General features: G+C 39.2%; 1 protein-coding gene across 1 annotated transcript; it reads right to left on the bottom strand.

The window, feature by feature from the left end:
• Window positions 1–5638: 5638 nt before the first annotated feature.
• On the bottom strand, window positions 5639–9357 carry LOC118405896. The gene has a single exon (XM_035805725.1). It carries the CDS (start codon window positions 7180–7182, stop codon window positions 5923–5925), a length of 1260 nt encoding a protein of 419 aa, XP_035661618.1. The 5' UTR covers window positions 7183–9357; the 3' UTR covers window positions 5639–5922.
• Window positions 9358–18659: the final 9302 nt, after the last annotated feature.

Genomic DNA, 18659 nt, shown 5'->3' with positions numbered 1-18659 from the left:
ACAGATAGAGAGGTTAGAGAAAAAAACTATCTTCCCTTCAAAGTGAAATAGATAATAATCCCACTAATGACCATATACTAGTACTTAGCTACAAGCAAGCACAATCTAGATTAGAAGACCTTTATATGAAAAAATCACATGGAGCATATGTAAGAGCTAGAACCAAATGGAGAGAAGAGGGGGGAAAACCTACTAAGTTCTTCTTAAACTTGGAAAAGAAAAGAGGAAGTGACAAGGATATTAACTTGTTATCCATTGATGGGAGAGAGATTAGTAGAGACTCAGATATTCTTAGTGAATGTAAGGAATACTATGAACAACTATACCAGGAAGACAATATAAGTGATATAGACATAGATCAGTACTTAGAAAGTGTACAGTTAGAAAATATCTTGAGCCAAACTGACAGAGAATTCTTAGATAAACCAATTACTAAAGATGAATGTAAGGATGCCCTTTTCTCTATGAAAGAAAACAAAAGCCCTGGCCTTAATGGCATTCCCTCAGAATTTTTTAAGATGTTTTGGCCCTATATAGGAGACCTAGTTTATAATTCTATCCAGGAAACATTGATAGAAGGTAAAATGTCTGTTTTGCAAAGACGTGCAATGCTAAGGTTAATACACAAAAAAATGAACGCCACAACCTAGACAATTGGAGACCAATTAGCCTTCTCAACACTGAATATAAAATATTTGCCTTTGTTCTTGCCAACAGACTTAAGAAAGTTTTACACAAGTTGATTAATAATGGCCAAACAGCTTATATCAAGGGTAGATTCATTGGACAAAATGTAAGACTGATTAATGATGTTATTGAATATGCTAAAACCCAAAGTATCCCTGGAGCAGTAATCTTTCTGGATTTTACTAAAGCTTTTGACACTTTGAATAGAAAATTTATGTGGAAGGTTCTAGAAAAATTCAACTTTGGCTCCTCGTTTATCAGTGCAATAAAATGCATGTATAATGACATTAGTAGCACCATCAGTAATAGAGGATGGTTATCTGACTTCTTTCCCTTAAAGAAAGGCATACGCCAAGGCTGTCCCATATCTGCTCTTTTATTCATCCTCACAGTAGAGATTATGGCTGTAAAGATCAGACAGGCACAAGACGTGGAAGGAATTAAAGTTAAAACCCATTCTAATGAAACTGTTGACATTAAAATCTCACAGGTAGCTGATGATACTACCTTGTTTGTATCTGACCTTACATCAATGGAAAATGCCTTCAAACTTATTCAAGATTTCTGTAGTGTTTCAAGCCTAAATTTAAATGTTAAAAAATGTGAAGGTTTATGGATTGGATCCTATGTTGACAGACAAGACACCCCCTTGGGTATATCTTGGCCAAAGACACCTATAAAATCCCTAGGTATATACTTCTGTAACTCATCCCTACACCATGAATGTGAACTGCTAAACTGGGAGAAAAAGATAGAAAGACTGAAAACCACACTTCAAATCTGGAAAGGTAGAAACCTAACTCTATATGGAAAAGTTACTGTCTTAAAATCGCTTGCCCTTTCACAATTAATCTATAACATGTCTATGATTCTTACCCCACCTTGGGTGATAAACATTGTAAAGAAAGAAATGTTTACTTTCCTGTGGAATGGTAAAAAAGATAAGATTAAAAGAGATGTTGTTAGCCAACCTATTGAGCAGGGAGGATTAGGCCTGACAAACTTAGATCTCCAAAGACAAGCCCTACTTGCATCCTGGATACCAAGATTAGTGACAAATGACAACGCAAGATGGAAAGTTATTGCGTTAACATTTATAAACTCCCTTGGTCAAGACAATTTGCTATTGCATATGAACTTTACTTCTGATAAAGATGGTCCTGACATAAGTAAATTCCCCACATTTTATAAACAGGTAATATCATCCTTCCACTCTGCTGGTAAGAACAAACCCTCTAGTGTAAGTGAAATAATGGGAGAAACAATATGGTGCAACAAATATATAAGGTCACAAGGTAAAACAATTTTCTTCCCAACCTGGATAAAAAATGACAGAATATTCGTAAAAGACATTTTCCCCTTAGACAGGTTCATATCTCTAGATCACTACCCTCAGCTTAACCTAAACACAAGACCTAATGGTATTATTGAATATATAACTCTGTTTCAAGCTATACCTCTTACATGGAAGAATGCAATAAGAAACCATAGAGGCCCAATTCCTTATCAAAGATTAGAGCTTAACACCATTTTCGTTTCACGAAAATGTATTTATGCCTACCTTATCGGCCATTAAACATCAACATAAGACCCATAATCACTCCACGCTATCTTTTGGTGCGAGTACTAGAACTTTAATTGACTGGCATGAAAAATAAAACATGACAAATACATACTATGTTCAGATTCGAAATGAAAAAATCATTGCTCAAATTGTTACACCTGGCATATACCATCTTTTCACTCATTTTGTTTCTTAAAATATTTTTAACATACTAGAAATATCCTAATCTACAATTTGTCACAATTTTTTCTACCCGCCAGTACAAACGTTCTAGTTATGCTAGGATAGTAATAGTAAGATAACTTGGTAACATTTTGCGAAATAACCGAGTAAAGGTAGCTTGAAACATCAAAGCTATAACAATAGGAAGTACAAACGTTCTAGTTATACTACAATAACAATGAACTTGGTAAGATCTTGCGATATAACAGAGTATAATAGCCTGAACAAAACATCAGCGCTTAATCCCCATAGGAAGTATAAACGTTCTAGTTATACTGCCGTAACAATGGACTTGGTAAGATCTTGTGATATAGCAGAGTATCGTATCTTGAACAAATTATAACGCTATAACCATAGGAAGTACAGACGTTCTAGTTGTACTGCCTTAACAACAAACGTGGTAAGATCTTACAATATAATTGAGTATTGTATCTTGAACAAATTCAACACTGTAACCATATGTAGTTCTAGTTGTACTATCGAACCATGAGCTTGGTAATACCTTGCGATATAACGGATTATCCTAGTTTGAAAACAACAAAACTATGGGCATACATGCCTAATAATCTTCTTTAGTTGAGGTGTATCTAGCAACGACTATTTACTAACAGAATATTAAAGTAAATATCCTTATGGCTGGTTCCCATGTTGCAACACATATTGCAATAACCATTAATTATGTAGAACCTACAGGGCAGCACACCACAGTACTATTACAAATTAACATAACTTGGGAATTGCCATACAAGGAACTAAGAACTTACTTCGTTATCTCTTAACATAGCAAGCAACTCGAGAAATTAATACACAAGTCGTATTCCTAAGCAAACTTATAGACTAGTGCCACTATCCTTAAAGCAAGCACCTAACATAGCAACACATTTTTGTACATGTCGGGCATGTAGAAAAAACAGGGCAACTCACCACTGTAATATTAGTCTCGCGTATACCCTAACATCAATCAACGAACTCATACCCAATCGACTCCGCCCTCATTCTTTTAAATGCGTATATATTTCTTAAACGCATCAGATGACCATCTTCCCAGGCGTTGTATGGTGTCATCGGGAACACCTTGTAGTGCAGCTTGAGTTGCTGCCCCAATACGGAAAGAATGTGACGTATATTTGTGCGGGTCTAGATTGACTTGTACTACGCAAGCCTTGAGGACTTTGGTAAAGTGATCACTACTGACTGGAGAACCATATGAGCTGGTGAAAAGGCATCCCGATTTACCCCCACGCCTCAGGAGAAAACGCTCAAGGCTGCTCACTGGGCAGTACTTACAGCCCGGCTGTGCTATCATGGAAAGGGTCGCTGGAGTAGACGTCTTGCTATGCTTATATGTCTTGAATTGAACTTTGATATATGAAGTTGCTCCACTTTGATCTGGTACTGCAGTAATATCATCCAGGTTCAAAGTGTGTTGAGAGGTGTTAGTTATTGTGACTTCTCCTAATCGCGCAAAAGAATAATACATGAACAAAAACATTGCTTCGAAAAGGCACTGATCATAATCCCTATTCACAATGTGCGGTACAATGTCACTCAATTTCTGGAGGATTGTGGGTGTTATGGGCAGCCTACTATCCGGGACATGGTGTTTCTGAATTGAATGCACCAGTTTTCGAATGAGGAACGTCGAAGTAGGATCTGGGAGATTGTGAAGCTTGTGCATGAAGCTTATGGCCGAGAGCTTAGACGTTATTGAGGATGGAGCGAACCCTTCTTGGTGCAAAAAAGTAGCAAACTGGCCTATAAGCATTTCAGGAATAGGCAAGTGTACCAAAAGCTGACCATGAACTGATAAGGTGAAACGACGAAAATGTTGCCATGCCAAACGATAAGCAGTTACCGTAGCTGGGGCCAAAGAACAAAACAACAATTTGTTTACATCATGATTAAGTTGCTCGGCTGTAGAGATGGTGGAATGTGCGTTGGAAACTGATTCATATGAGGGAACCTCCGTCGAAACGTGTCGATCTGAAAACGAGATAAACAGTCAGCCATTTCGTTCCTTTTCCCAGGGATATGCACTGCCTTACATAATATGTTCCTTTGCAAGCTGATCAAGACAAAATTGCGTACCAATGGCATGATTAAAGGGTTCCTGGAAGTCTGTCTGTTAATGATATACACTAAGGCTTGATTGTCTGTGTGGAGCATGATACTACGATTTGACCATTCTTGTCCCCAAATATGGAGAGCCAGGACGATGGGATAAAACTCCAAAATAGTAATATTCGTGGATCTCATCTCCTGTGGCCATGCTCCATAAAACCATGCAGTTCCATACGTCGCACCATAACCCAACGATCCAGCCGCATCAGTATATAAATTCAAGTTTGTGTCATGTAAAAAATGCTCATCAATGAAAAAAGACTTGCCGTTGAAATGTTCTAGGAATTGCTTCCACATACGTAAATCCTGCCGTACCCCTATGTCAATATTTATCAGAGTGTCTCCAGGCTGCTTTGCTTTAGTTAAATCTATGAGACGCCTCAAAAAGGCCCGGCCCGGAGAAACTACCTGGCAAACATGGTTTAGTAATCCTATCAATGATTGAATTTGTTTCAGGGAAGCTGATGAAAAAAGTAGGAATTCTTGAATGGTAACCTTACATTTCTGCAGTTTGTCAAGGGGCAGACGTGCCTCCATTTTAATTGTGTCTAATTCAATACCCAGAAAGGTCATTGTTGTATCAGGGTGAAAAGTTTTTTCCTCTGCTAAAGGGACCCCAACCTGCTGACACATATTACTGAATAACTCAAGATCCCGTTCGCAGGATGAGTAAGTGCTATTAGCAAAGAGGAAATCATCTATGATATGAGTGGGATAACGTATATTCAGCTTCCTTACTGCTATCCATTCGAGTGCAGTGCTAACTGCTTCAAAAATGGCACAAGATGTAGAACATCCCATTGGCAAACACCTATCGTAGTAATAACCATCGTTAAGGTAAAAACCCCAATAGGTGATGATCATTTGGGTGCACAGGAATTATACGAAAGGCGGATTGAATATCAGTTTTTGCTAGAAAACAACCCGGGCCTAGCGTTTTGATATGTTTGATAGCCGAATCAATGTTAGCATAAGAAACCGAAGAAAATTCCCTTGGTATTCCCCCATTTACTGCGCTGCCAATCGGGTGAGATAAATCATGTATAATCCGGTACTTACCAGGAGTCTTTTTTGGCACCGCATAAATGGGGGATAAGAAAAGGTTATGAAAAGGTGCTGTCTTGAACGGTCCTGCAATTTTTCCTGTCTCCAGTTCAGATTGAATTCTTTCCTGAATGATTGGGAATTGTGACGAACTGGGCAAGTTTACCTTTTGTTTCGAACGGAATCTTGGACCAAAATAATCTAAGGGAAAACCAACAGAAAAACCGTGAATTAAATAGTCTTTCTCCTGTTCTGTATATCCATCTAGAAAAAAGGCTAGTTTGTTAACGTTTACGGGGGTTGGTATTCCTGTTCTGGCTATTACGCGGGCAGTTGAAGTTTTTGTGTGCTCCTGAGCATGTTGGGCATGCGTGCTTGTATGGGCAACTTGCCGCGAAGCAGTTTGATGCAGCTGAATGGTATCGAAAGCAATAGCCCAACGGTAGACTGTTATTGCTTTGCTGTTGATTGGGTTTTGTTGTGAAAGAAGTTGGTTTGACATGACTGAATGCGTCCACATACAGCTGCATGTTCGGGACATCCCATGGGGTACTTGGGGATGCGTGCCTAAGCTGCCTAAAGAGAGCATCATACCTACTCCATTGTGCACCCCGCTCTGCCAAGGAGCGAATCAAGTGCGCATATGCGATCAGCTGAGGACTTCGCGCTAAGTGCTTTTGAATATATATGTAATGGTAAATAGAGAAGGCCATGGACCACTGTGATAAGGTGAGCGATTGCTTTGCCCTATCTTCCGCACTGTTAGCCAGCGTCAATGTGGGAGAACCCGCTAGAGTATCAAGGTTAACTATGAATTGTTGACGAGGTCGTGCGTTAGGCAACAGCTGTTTGAGCTCAACGAATTTATCCTGCCAGATCTTATCCTTAATTCCATCAGATATACCCGTGTCTAACGGGAGGTGAACACCTGCTTCTAGTAAGCGGGTACCCATATCCTGATTGGCCAAGAGATCACCCAGTACTGACGCTGACCGAACCTGAGCGGAATTGTTACCTGCATAAGAGCTGATACCTGTACTCATAATGCTAGATGCTAGAGTAGCACCAAGTCCATCAGTCCGTGTAGGCAGGAGGGCTGGTGGCTGCAATCCGAATACAGAGTTTGTTGAGTATATGGGAATCGTGCTCGACGTAGTGGCTGTTATTGTTGACGTGACTTGTTGTAGTAGTCCTTGATTCGCCGCACTTGTAACGCTGGGTGAGCCTGCTGGTAGCACACCTAGCAGGCCAGTGCTGCTCACTGTTGTTGTTACAGTTGTGCTGACTGCTGATGTGTGAGGGACATTGTCCGCGTCCAGCTTATCTGCTAATCTAGTTGTTATCTTCTGTAGGTCATTCAACTGTTGCTGAAGCGACTTCAATGACAGTTTTTGTGGAGGGAGTCTAGGTGGTGCAGGGGGGGCAGTCCCACTGTCGGTCGTTGCTCTTGTATTAGGTCTCCTCCCATTGTTGTTTCCTGGGTGAGGGTTGTCTGTCACTCCCTGGTTCCCTTTCTTCTTTTTAGATCTTTCAGATGGTGGCATCGCTAATACTCCGAGCAGAATAATAATTGATCATTAAAAGAAATGCAAAATATATAGAAATTTCCTTGGACCAAGAGGCCATATAACCAGTGTATCTCTACAAAAATATGCGCTCACGATACTATATATCAATAAATTCAATATAAATACTATAATCACATTAATAATAGTATAAATATTTCAGCTTAAGGTATAAATTGTTGAAACAATGATCCAGCTTAGATGTTAATAATACAAACATAACTTTACTCACTGGAATCCTTAGGCAGCTTACCATCAAGGATCCTTTCTGCCTTAGTGGCGGACTCTCACAACTCAATTATGACAAATCAAGGTAAGCACAGAACTACCAAAAAGGAAGTATGTCAACCTTCCTCCATGCACTGCAACACCCTAGATCCCTAACACTCAACAAGTCCACCCACCTTTGGGTCATGCTTCCTCTTAGGGAATTAAAATAATGAGAAAGACTGTGCGACAAAGTCACAACACCAAAATTAACCTGTATTAACCCTCCTAGCAGGTCTAACAGGTAAAAATGTATACATAGACCCATAGTCACATCACCAGCATTAACCTGTGTTAACCCTCCTAGCGGGTCTAACAGGGAAAATATGTAGACATAATCTCATCACCAAAATTAACCTGCGTTAACCCTACTAGCGGGTCCAACAGGCAAACTATGTAGACATAATCACATCATAAAAAATAACCTGTGTTAACCCTCCTAGCAGGTCTAACAGGTAAATATGTAAGATAATGGTCTGTAGATCATACTGTCTCACAGCCAAGAATGTCAAATATCTCTCAAGCAAAATAATAATATTATAACTGTGTCAAATAATCACAGCCACCCTCCTATCAAATCATCCATGCCCAATATATCAGATAATAGTCTGTGAATCGCACCGAAATACAGCTAACAAGTCACACCATTGCACAAACTGGATCTAATGAACCTGATAAATACAGGGCAGCTTACCACTGTATTCTAAATTATCACGTGCACAAGAAAAATTAATAAATTCAATCCACCGCTTCCCCCTTTCCACAGGGCGTATCTAAAATACAGGGCAACTTACCACTGTAGTCCAAGCGACACCAGATGCCAGCCAGGGAAGGGTGGGAGGGCACAAAAGACACAAATACCAGTAATCTTCCTGACCAAACTGGTGTCCAAACTTCTCGATCTTAGGGGCGCTGTGAACTGGCTGAATTTTCGTATGCCAACCACATGGTTTTTCAGTGCGTTGATTGGCTAGAACGGAAACTTCTGCGAATGCTGATTGGCTGTTCTAAATAAACATTCAGTTTAGTGATTGACCCCTGTATCCCAAATCAGGAAACCCCTTGGGCCCTTACAAATTATATAAAGCCATACCAAATCCTACCAGGCCGTAACAAAACAAAATGACCGTCACGTCCGGCCTAAATTTTTATTTTCGTTTCACGAAAATGTATTTATGCCTACCTTATCGGCCATTAAACATCAACATAAGACCCATAATCACTCCACGCTATCTTTTGGTGCGAGTACTAGAACTTTAATTGACTGGCATGAAAAATAAAACATGACAAATACATACTATGTTCAGATTCGAAATGAAAAAATCATTGCTCAAATTGTTACACCTGGCATATACCATCTTTTCACTCATTTTGTTTCTTAAAATATTTTTAACATACTAGAAATATCCTAATCTACAATTTGTCACAATTTTTTCTACCCGCCAAGGGAGCGTTAGCGACAAACCCCCCCCCCAAATCGAGCCAATAGGCGAATAAAAAAGGCCAGTAAGGTAGGCATAACACAAGGTAGGCATAAACAAATTATCTACAAGGGATGCAATCCAGTTCAAACATCACCTAAAAGGGGTTTGGGTGTAATACCAAACAGACATAACAATATATCAACAAAGATACATCAATCCCTACAGGGTAACTTACCACAGTAGGGATCAAACGTTAATCTAAGATATTTTAGGGAGATGGGCAGTGATTGCACCCCGAACGCTCCTGTAATATAAACAATGGCCGTGATCTGAAAGGTGAAGTCCGTCGGGAGCAAAATACTGGGGACAGTGTCTGTCTGCCAGTTTTGCATGCCTCCACAAGTAGAGATCTTTAACCTCGCATGCCTCTTTCCTTAGATCAGTCAGATACTTGACCAGTCCTTCAATGTAATGTATATATGGAGGATCGAAGACCCTAGCCAACGGTTCCCCCAAAATGATAATACGTGCTCCCGTACGTACCTTGACCAGTGAAGCCACGTTTAAGACTCTCAAGGCAGTTACCTCGGACGAATAAGAAGAAGAATAACAACTCAGTATGTCATTACAGCCCAGCTCCAAGTAAACCAAATCTGAGTCTGGCAGGCAACCGCTCTGCGCTAAACCGCCGATTCTATCCACATTACCACCCGACACCCACTTCCAAGACACCTCGCAATCTTTTAACCATAAATCTTGACTGAAAGCTCGTCCTGCTGCGGTATACCTTCTCTCGTGTACAAACCGCTCTAGTCTTCGGATGAAGGAGTGTCCTAGAATAAGGACTTTCGTTGTTGCGCTTGTACCTTCAGCCATGATAGAATTAGAAAAAACACCGACTCCAAAGATTTTCACAACAGCAAAAGATAGCACAGCAGAAAAATCCAATCTACAGGGCAGCACACCACAGATAGAAAGTACAAATAGAAGAAAACTCACCGCAATACTAGGGCTGTTCTGAGAGTCACCACACTAAAAAGACAGTGCACAAAAGACACAAATACCAGTAATCTTCCTGACCAAACTGGTGTCCAAACTTCTCGATCTTAGGGGCGCTGTGAACTGGCTGAATTTTCGTATGCCAACCACATGGTTTTTCAGTGCGTTGATTGGCTAGAACGGAAACTTCTGCGAATGCTGATTGGCTGTTCTAAATAAACATTCAGTTTAGTGATTGACCCCTGTATCCCAAATCAGGAAACCCCTTGGGCCCTTACAAATTATATAAAGCCATACCAAATCCTACCAGGCCGTAACAAAACAAAATGACCGTCACGTCCGGCCTAAATTTTTATTTCCCCATGTATATTTGATGGCAAAACAACAAAACAAATCAAAAGCAAGAACACCTGCAAATTGTTTTATAATGCATTAGTGCAGGCACAGGCCAAGGAACCAAAATGCTGTAAAAGATGGCAATCCATATTTCCTACTGAAACCCTGGCTTGGGAAAATATCTGGAGATGGTTAAGCACACAGACCTGTATAGACACTAAGTTAGCAGAGTTAAACTACAAACTATTACACCGAATATTACCATGTGCACACAATCTGCACAAATGGGGTATCAAAGATGAAACGGGACACATATATGATGCAACATGTATAGTATGTAGCAGTGGAAGCATAGAAGATTATGAGCATATGTTCTTTAAATGTGAAAGACTGTGTAATTTCTGGGAATTAGTTAACACATTTGTACCCTTGCCCAACATAAAAAATTACTTTGCAGGAGATTTTATTTGGAAAAATTGATCATTTAATAACTGCTAAAGACCAGAAAAATAGAACCTTTACTGTTACTGTTGCTAAATGGACAATCTTTAAAACTTGGATCTGGCATAGAAAAGACCCACACCTGTGCATTACTAGCCTCTTTAATGTCTTTGAAAAGGACTTCGAAGAACGGATATTCTATGATAGACTGACAGCCAATGTAGATTGATTGTACAAATTTTCTATTGATAGTTTGCCATGAACTGCACCTTCTGTTAGACTTCTCCTTTTTTGATCATAGTGTAGTAACAGACTGTACATATTCCTTAAGGTTCCCCAGATGTACTACACTACTTCTAACTGTTCCACTACTCATGTACTGCATGTAATTCGCCCAGACACACCAGTATATGTTATCCCTCCATGTGCAATGGTACTCGACTGTACAAACTCTAGTCCTAGTTTTTGACAAATGTACTGTTGTTGTTGTTGTTGTTTTTAATAAAAAAATAAAAATAAAAAAATGTATGTATGTAGCCCTACCGCCGAATTCTTTACGCAGATAGAGAGAAGTGATTGATGTTTACATCGTTTCTATGATATCTGCGGCAGAACGCCCATCCACATCGCCTGGGGTTATTACTTCGCTTTATTTTTTTACTGGAAGAGCGCTGTTCGAATTTCAACCCCCCCCCCCCAGAATCGCACAAGAACGCCAAGTAGGGTCAATTCTAAAATTGTCATATCTCTAAGATGATTCCTCCGTTACAGGTGAATAATTACATGTCAGTAAAGCACTGTGATTTCATTACGCAGAACCCGCATGTGTAGGCGGCAGGCGTGCTGAAGCTGACAAGAGCACTTGAAAGGTCACACCAGCGGGAGGCAAACACCTGAAACCATTAATGCCTGTAAGGTCCGATAAAAGCAAAGCTCGCATCTATCTGCACGTACATGGTGCTTCCGTCTCTTGGTAACAACCATGGGGAGGACTCATGTCTCCCGGGTGGAAAATTAACAGATTATTTTATCAGGCATTCACACGTTTTAGCGCTTGTAGATGGAAGAAAATAACAAAAGTGAAGTAGAGTAGAGTTTATAATAATTTCTACCAAGTTTTACAGACAATCGTACCGGTGCAGTTAGCGTTGTATAATTTTAAAGCGCCAGTGTGAGTCTAATACTTCACCAAACAGATTTCTTTGTAGTAAAATGGAGCATTGGTATGAGTCATACTGCATCAGGTCCAGGTTCAGGTCCGGACCTGGACCTATTCCTTTGGACCTGAACCGGACCTGGACCTGCATTTTCTGTACCGGTACCCACCCCTACCTGAAACCATTAATGCCTGTAAGGTCCGATAAAAGCAAAGCTCGCATCTATCTGCACGTACATGGTGCTTCCGTCTCTTGGTAACAACCATGGGGAGGACTCATGTCTCCCGGGTGGAAAGTAGAGAGCGAAAAAAAGAATGTCACCTTTGCTAACCATCCCTTTCTTGCTAAGTTTGTGACCAAATACCTCCAACTCAGGAGAACCATTCCCTTTCCTAGAGTTATCAACACGAGTTCATCCAATAGAAGCTCATGATTCCTTGTCAGAAAGGAAACAAGTCAATACACCTCAAAACTCACTTTGATCGAAAAATACAAAATTTGGGATTTCCATTCATACATCTCTGACTTTGGGGTATTGCAAGTTTTTTTTAAAGATCTTCCCATGGTCCGTAGCCATGGACTTTATTTTTCATTTACAATGTTACAGAGATGTTACAGAGAATCAAGAAATACCTCTTAGTACACACTCTTGCTCAAAAAGTGACGTTATCGTTCCCACATACTTTCCGTATTTGTATTTTGAAATAGTGTGTTTTCCAATCATTATCAACATGTTTATATACTTAAATTGGACAATGTTATAGAGCTTATAGCCAACAATTACATGATGCAAGTCTAATGATACAGATGTGCCATAATTGATACAATACAGTTTTTCAATATGCGTCCATAAAGGTTTTACACATTTACACTCATAAAAAAAGTGTTCCACGTAGTCGACAGAACCACATGACGGGCATTTGTAAGTGTCTGTAATACCTTGTTTATACAACTTGACCCTTGTGGGGTATACATTATGCAATACTTTCCACAGCAATGATCGTATTTTGGGTTCTTTTGTGATGTAGAATAAAGCTTTCCAAATTTTCTTCCACGGAACAACTTGAAAGTCAAATTGCTTTAGACGTTTTTCCCAAAAGCTTTGCCCTATTGGCACGACTGCTTTTTCGGAGATTAAAATATTTTTGAAAAATGTGTTGCTTTGCGAGTAAACCTCCTTTCCAAGTAATTTGATCTCTGGTCGTAACCTTACTTTCTGAATGAGGAAATCCTACCCATTTGGAAGGAATAGCATTGCGTAGTGCATTGTACTGAAATAACAAACTGGGGTGATCTCCTACAATGCTTTTCAACTCATTTAAAGACATCAAATTTCCACAGCAGTCAATAATATCATTGATAAACAAAATATCTTTCTTAACCCAATTACGGAAATATAACATTTTACCTTTGTAGGTGACACATACATTATTCCACAAAAGTTGCCAAGGTATATTCTCCTCTGATACATCGTCTATTGTGTTAGTTACCTTAAATTCGTACCAAGTTTGTATTAGTTTCTTATAAAAGTCAGGTAACGACTGTATATAGTTACAAGGTTGAAAATGTGCCATATTACAATTACACCTAAAAATACAAACATTGGGACCAAATCTATGTAGATAACTTAACTGGATTTTTTTCCAGATAGGAGCATATGCATTGTCAGTCTGATGTAACAATTTCTTAACCCATTTTACTAGAATTTCTTAACCCATTTTACCATTTGCCTAACAAACTTAAGTTTCTTGGAGCCCAAGAAGAAAGTAACTTTTTCATTTTACAAAATTTGTCGTTCCAATTGTCAACTATTTCGGAAGCAGAGAGTGTGGATGAAAATATAACCCCTAAACATTTTACCCTACAAGTCCATTTCAGTCCGCCTATCGTTTCAGAACTATCAGCCCAAGGGCCTAGCCACATGGCTTCCGTTTTCCCTTTATTCAAACGTAAGCCAGAAAAGATAGAAAACTGTTCAACTAAGTCTAAACTTTTCATAATTGAAGCCTTATCATCCAGGACCAGCTCTGTGTCATCTGCGTACTGGACGATACGGGCTTCTACTGTGTGGTCATCAGATGACGGGAAAAGAATTCCTTTGATCTCATCAGACTGGAGAATTCTGAGAGCACCCCTGCCGCACTCCTCTTTCAAGACCGATCCAATCTGACAGGTGTCCACAGTGATTGAGGCAGCTTTGTGCATTCTTTGTGTAAACTTTGACCCAGTTTACAAAGTCTGGACCTAGGTTGTATTTCTCTAAAGCTTTTAAAATGAAATCTTTGGATATGGTATCAAATGCTTTACTGTAATCTAAGAACAAAGTGGGGTATTGCAAGTTACTGGACCCAGATTTGCAAGATATATATCTGTCGGGTGGTTATATTGTCCGATGGATTCTTGCTTCAATGAGAATGAAAATATGTCATGATTTGAGATTCAAAGTGACCAAAATCATGACTATTTAATCATATTCTTAAATAATCACATACGTAAAAAAATACAAGGTAGAGAAACAATCTGTCTGCTCTCCTAATATCTCGAGGATTTGTTTTGTTTTGAGCCATCAGAAGTAATTATCTTCCAAGCATGTCCTTTCTGCTAACAAGATAAATTCCTTAAATGTAAATTGTCAATCCATTTGGCCTTTATTGTCGTAAGTAAGATCGTAAGCGTTTTCTATCGCTTCTGGTGCGGATCTTATTTTCCTCTTGATCTTATACATATTTCTGCTTGCCTGACTTGTATTCTTCCGATCTTTCCTGGAGCATTGACAAAAATTCAAAACTGTCTTTTCTTAGCAAGTCAAAAGAATATTATGAACAAGAAACATACCTTTAACATACGTTTATGATATAAACAATTCTGAAATTCTAAAAGCGATAACTCAGTTAAGAATCGAATCAGTAGCCAAAATTTAATATTGAAACAGGTAGATACTACAATATAGCCCCTGACCAAAGTTTCTGTCCTTTCTGTCCAAAGCATATTGACGATGAATTTCACTTTTTAATGGAATGTTCTAGATACGCTATGTTACGTAATGAGCTATTCACATTTCCCGAATCCAGTACAGCAGATTTCAAGAGACTTGATGCTACTGACAGATTTGTATATATCTTTAGATGCCACAACTCCCATAATGCAAAGATAGGCAAATCTATCAAAGACTGCTTCGCTATATGAAAGAATAGTGAAACTCACGATTAGCCCAACCCGATTGTAACACTATATTAAAGACTTGTGTTAATTCTTATTGTTGTGGTAATTAGGATGTTAAGTCTTATTCTATACACCTATTTTGTACTTTGTGTAATAGTTGTTGCCATACATTGTACCATGTACAAATGTCGTGCAATAAAGTTCTCCATTAATGGGACCTTGCCTTCGTCAATTAAAACAGACTAACGCTCGTCAAGTATTGTGGCATCCCTAGCGACCTTCTCAGGTATCTGCTTACTCTTCTTTCCCCTTCCCTCACTACTGGGAGAGGAACAATATCATCTGCAAAATTATTGGTCTGAAATAATACTTAAGATTTTCTGTGGAGCCCACAGCTTTCAGTTACTTGCTGCTTGAATTCTTGTCACTTGGCGAAACATCAAATTTGTTTCCCAGGCTTTTAATTGACCGCGCCGCTATTACTGGGATTCTTTCCTGTTTCACCTGTAGGTTACTTAGTAAATCAGGCGTGTGCTTAATTCCAGTCCAGTGGAAGAAGAGGTCGTATTACTTCAGGTGCCATTTCATATAGAGAGCACTTCCTATTCAATATTCACGTTGGGCAATACTAAGATACATAGAGTGGAGGGTTGTCAACAGCTGTCTTACTCTCGTTCCTTCGTGAAACGAAGGTTTGTAGTCAGTGCTGTTTTATGTCAGTGGGTCGTTTGTCAGCCTGATAACTGGGGAACGCGTGGATGAATTGCTTTGATATTTGGTATGTGGGTAGGATTAGACATGACAAAGGAATGGTAGGAATTGCTTTACGGCAGGGCGCTCTGGCGGCGTGTTATGGTACTGCAGCGGAACTTCCGGTTTTGCTATTTTTTTGTTTGGGACTTGTTTGGGTGATGATTTGTAAGTGGTAGGTAGCTGTGTAAAAGCATAGTAAGGTGTGTAAGTTTTGGCCACCTAGGGGTTTCGCAGGGGCGGTGAAATTAATTCTTGTTTTAGGTTTTGAGAAGGAATAATGAAAGCAGGGGTTGATGGATCTTAATGACTGTAGGTATGCAGATAGCTTACGTAATAATGTGCATAAGTGTATACTTGTTATGCAAATCAAGTGGTAATTTGCATGATACAATGTGTCATGTGTATGTGCAGAAACCTCATATAGGGCATGTCTGTGAACAGTCCAGCATCGTAAGACCATGACAGATTGATCTGATATTTGGTATGTGGGTAGTTCTTGAGAAGGAGAAGAAACGTACGAGGTGTTTTTTCGTCTAGTGGCTTCTGACGGTTTTGCAGGGGATGTTTGTACGTGGAAAATGGGTTTTACAGTGGCCCTGAGTGGGTATTACGCAATCGTGCTATATTTAGGTGGTATTACGTCATGCTGCTACCACGCTGCACTTACCCCGTCTCCACAGGAAGTGACCCCAAAAGTCAACAAAAAATGGTACTATAGGGACAGTACATTATACATGGTGGGGTGTACGTGTTTCCCATAAGATTTGATAATCTGTACACCAAGAATAAGAGCAATGATGATATTGTATACAGGGGCATATATTATAAGTTTTAAAAGGGTTGTACATGTAACAGTTACTACCGGTACAATACATTGTTGAAAAAAGCAGGGTTTGTTTTTCACAGTATAACTTGTAGTCATTAATGAGATTGTTTATAGGGATTGTACATTAGACATATGGGATACACAATGTAGTGGACTGCATTGTGAAACAAAGAATGTTACATCATCATTGTTGCAAGCAACAAGTCGGAAATAATTATCTGTATTGCAGCAGTTGTATATTATACTTAAAGGGGTTGTACAAGAAAACTATATTACTTTGTGGAAACGTCCATGCAATGTATTAAGCCGTCAATATTGACATGTTTTATCTCGATAGTCAATTATTCACATTGGAAGTATATAACGTACTACATTGTTGAGCTAGGTAGCAATTTGCATATTTCATATCTATATATATATCTATAAATATCTCTTTTTTTCAGTTGCAAATGTTATACATGTAAGTTTGACTGTCCTGTTATGAAATGCTGCGGATTGATTAATTGTGCAAACTAGCCCCTGGTTTGCATAAAATACTTGATTATAGAAGGCATCCCCCAAGTTACCTAGAGATCAAAAAGCATGAAGATCCGTCAACCCTTCCCGTGTTATTACCCTCCAAAGGAATGATGCAATTAAGCACGAGCGTAAGACTTGTTGTAAATTCCGCGAATTTTTACCAAGGCCACAGCAAGTAAATTTTATGGATGACATCCTCTGCAGACTGCAAAAAACGTGCGATGGGACGAAAAAAACAAGATAGGTAAAAACAAAGAAGATGGCTACATTTTCAAAAATAGGCACCATAAAGTTGTGACCACTGTTGTAAAAAGAATTAAAGGGACAAAACATGGCATCAGAGCCAACAAGGCATTCATTCCTGTTTTTAAGACATGTACTGGTGTGGTAAAAGTGACACTAGTGTTGTAGACTGGCATCATCAACAAAGTTGGTAAGCACACTCATAGCTTTCATATATCCTATAAGTTTTATTTCTGCAACTACAATCCTGGGTACCTCGAAAGTGTCACTTGTACAAGTACAATCATTAGGCTACAAAAAATATATTTGCTCATTTTGGTACTTTATCGTCATGTTGACGGTCCCTGCAGAAGAAAAAATTCTTGTTTTTCTTTCCCTGAAATCAGGCGAACATTAATGCGCGTGCGGATGTCATCCATAAAATTATAACTTGCTGTGGCCCAATCGAACACACTAGTACACTACTCAGTTAGGCTAATATTTCTCTCTTTCTTAGTTCTCTCTTTGTTAGTTACATGTGTCTTATGTTTGAGTATCTGCTATTATGAAATGAAGTAGGCTTTTAAACTATCCTCATTATCTATGCAAATTAGCCCCTGATTTGTATAATAAAAATTGATTATGTAAGGCATCTCCAGAGCTATCTCACCCATTCGCTCGCTCACAGTCCATGACAAAAAGGTGTGACGGATCGTTCAGTGTTTATAGTGTGCGACCGTTTGACAAGAATTCTCGGAATTCCGCAGGCATGCGAGGAATTTTTCTACGGGTATTCCCTAGGGAATTTGTTTTTTTTTCTGTGTGACCTTTAGTCTGCTTTGGGCAAGGCGTATAATACGATGACGAGATCGATGTTATAAACTAGGAATTCATGTGTTAGATACTCGTTTCACCATCAAGTATTCAGCACATTACATTTTTTAACAAATTACCCGATATTATGTATCAATAGGGGAGAAAAGTGGGTCAGTCCTATTTTTGGCTTGACCATTTGGCGTAAAGATGTCGTGTATGTATGAGGATTGTGTTGTTTCGTTTGAGGGTTTTTATTTCATATCTTTTTGTTATATCATTTTGTATGGTTGTGTGACTCTTGATTTTTCCCTTTTTTCATATTGCTGTGATGTTCATTTGGTTTTTTTCTTCAGTGATATGGGCTCAGAGCCCAAACCATCGCGACAAGGGGGTGTACTTGTCAGTCGATTCTTCCTGTAATCTGGGGGTTGTCATGCCGGCGTTCACCTGTGGGGACAGATTGTGAGAGAGGATTGATATGAAGAATTTTTTTGCAATAGTGATACTAACTTAGCAACTTTTATATGTCTGTAT

This window comes from Branchiostoma floridae, chromosome 18, assembly GCF_000003815.2.
Source record: "Branchiostoma floridae strain S238N-H82 chromosome 18, Bfl_VNyyK, whole genome shotgun sequence".
Lineage (NCBI taxonomy): Eukaryota > Metazoa > Chordata > Leptocardii > Amphioxiformes > Branchiostomatidae > Branchiostoma > Branchiostoma floridae.
The sequence above is the reverse complement of the archived record's forward strand: the minus strand, read 5'-3'. Positions and strand labels throughout refer to the sequence as shown.

What these genes read in the sequence shown, in the direction of transcription:
- LOC118405896 (XM_035805725.1), bottom strand. Translation starts at nt 7,182, where the DNA reads ATGCCACCATCTGAAAGATCTAAAAAGAAGAAAGGGAACCAGGGAGTG.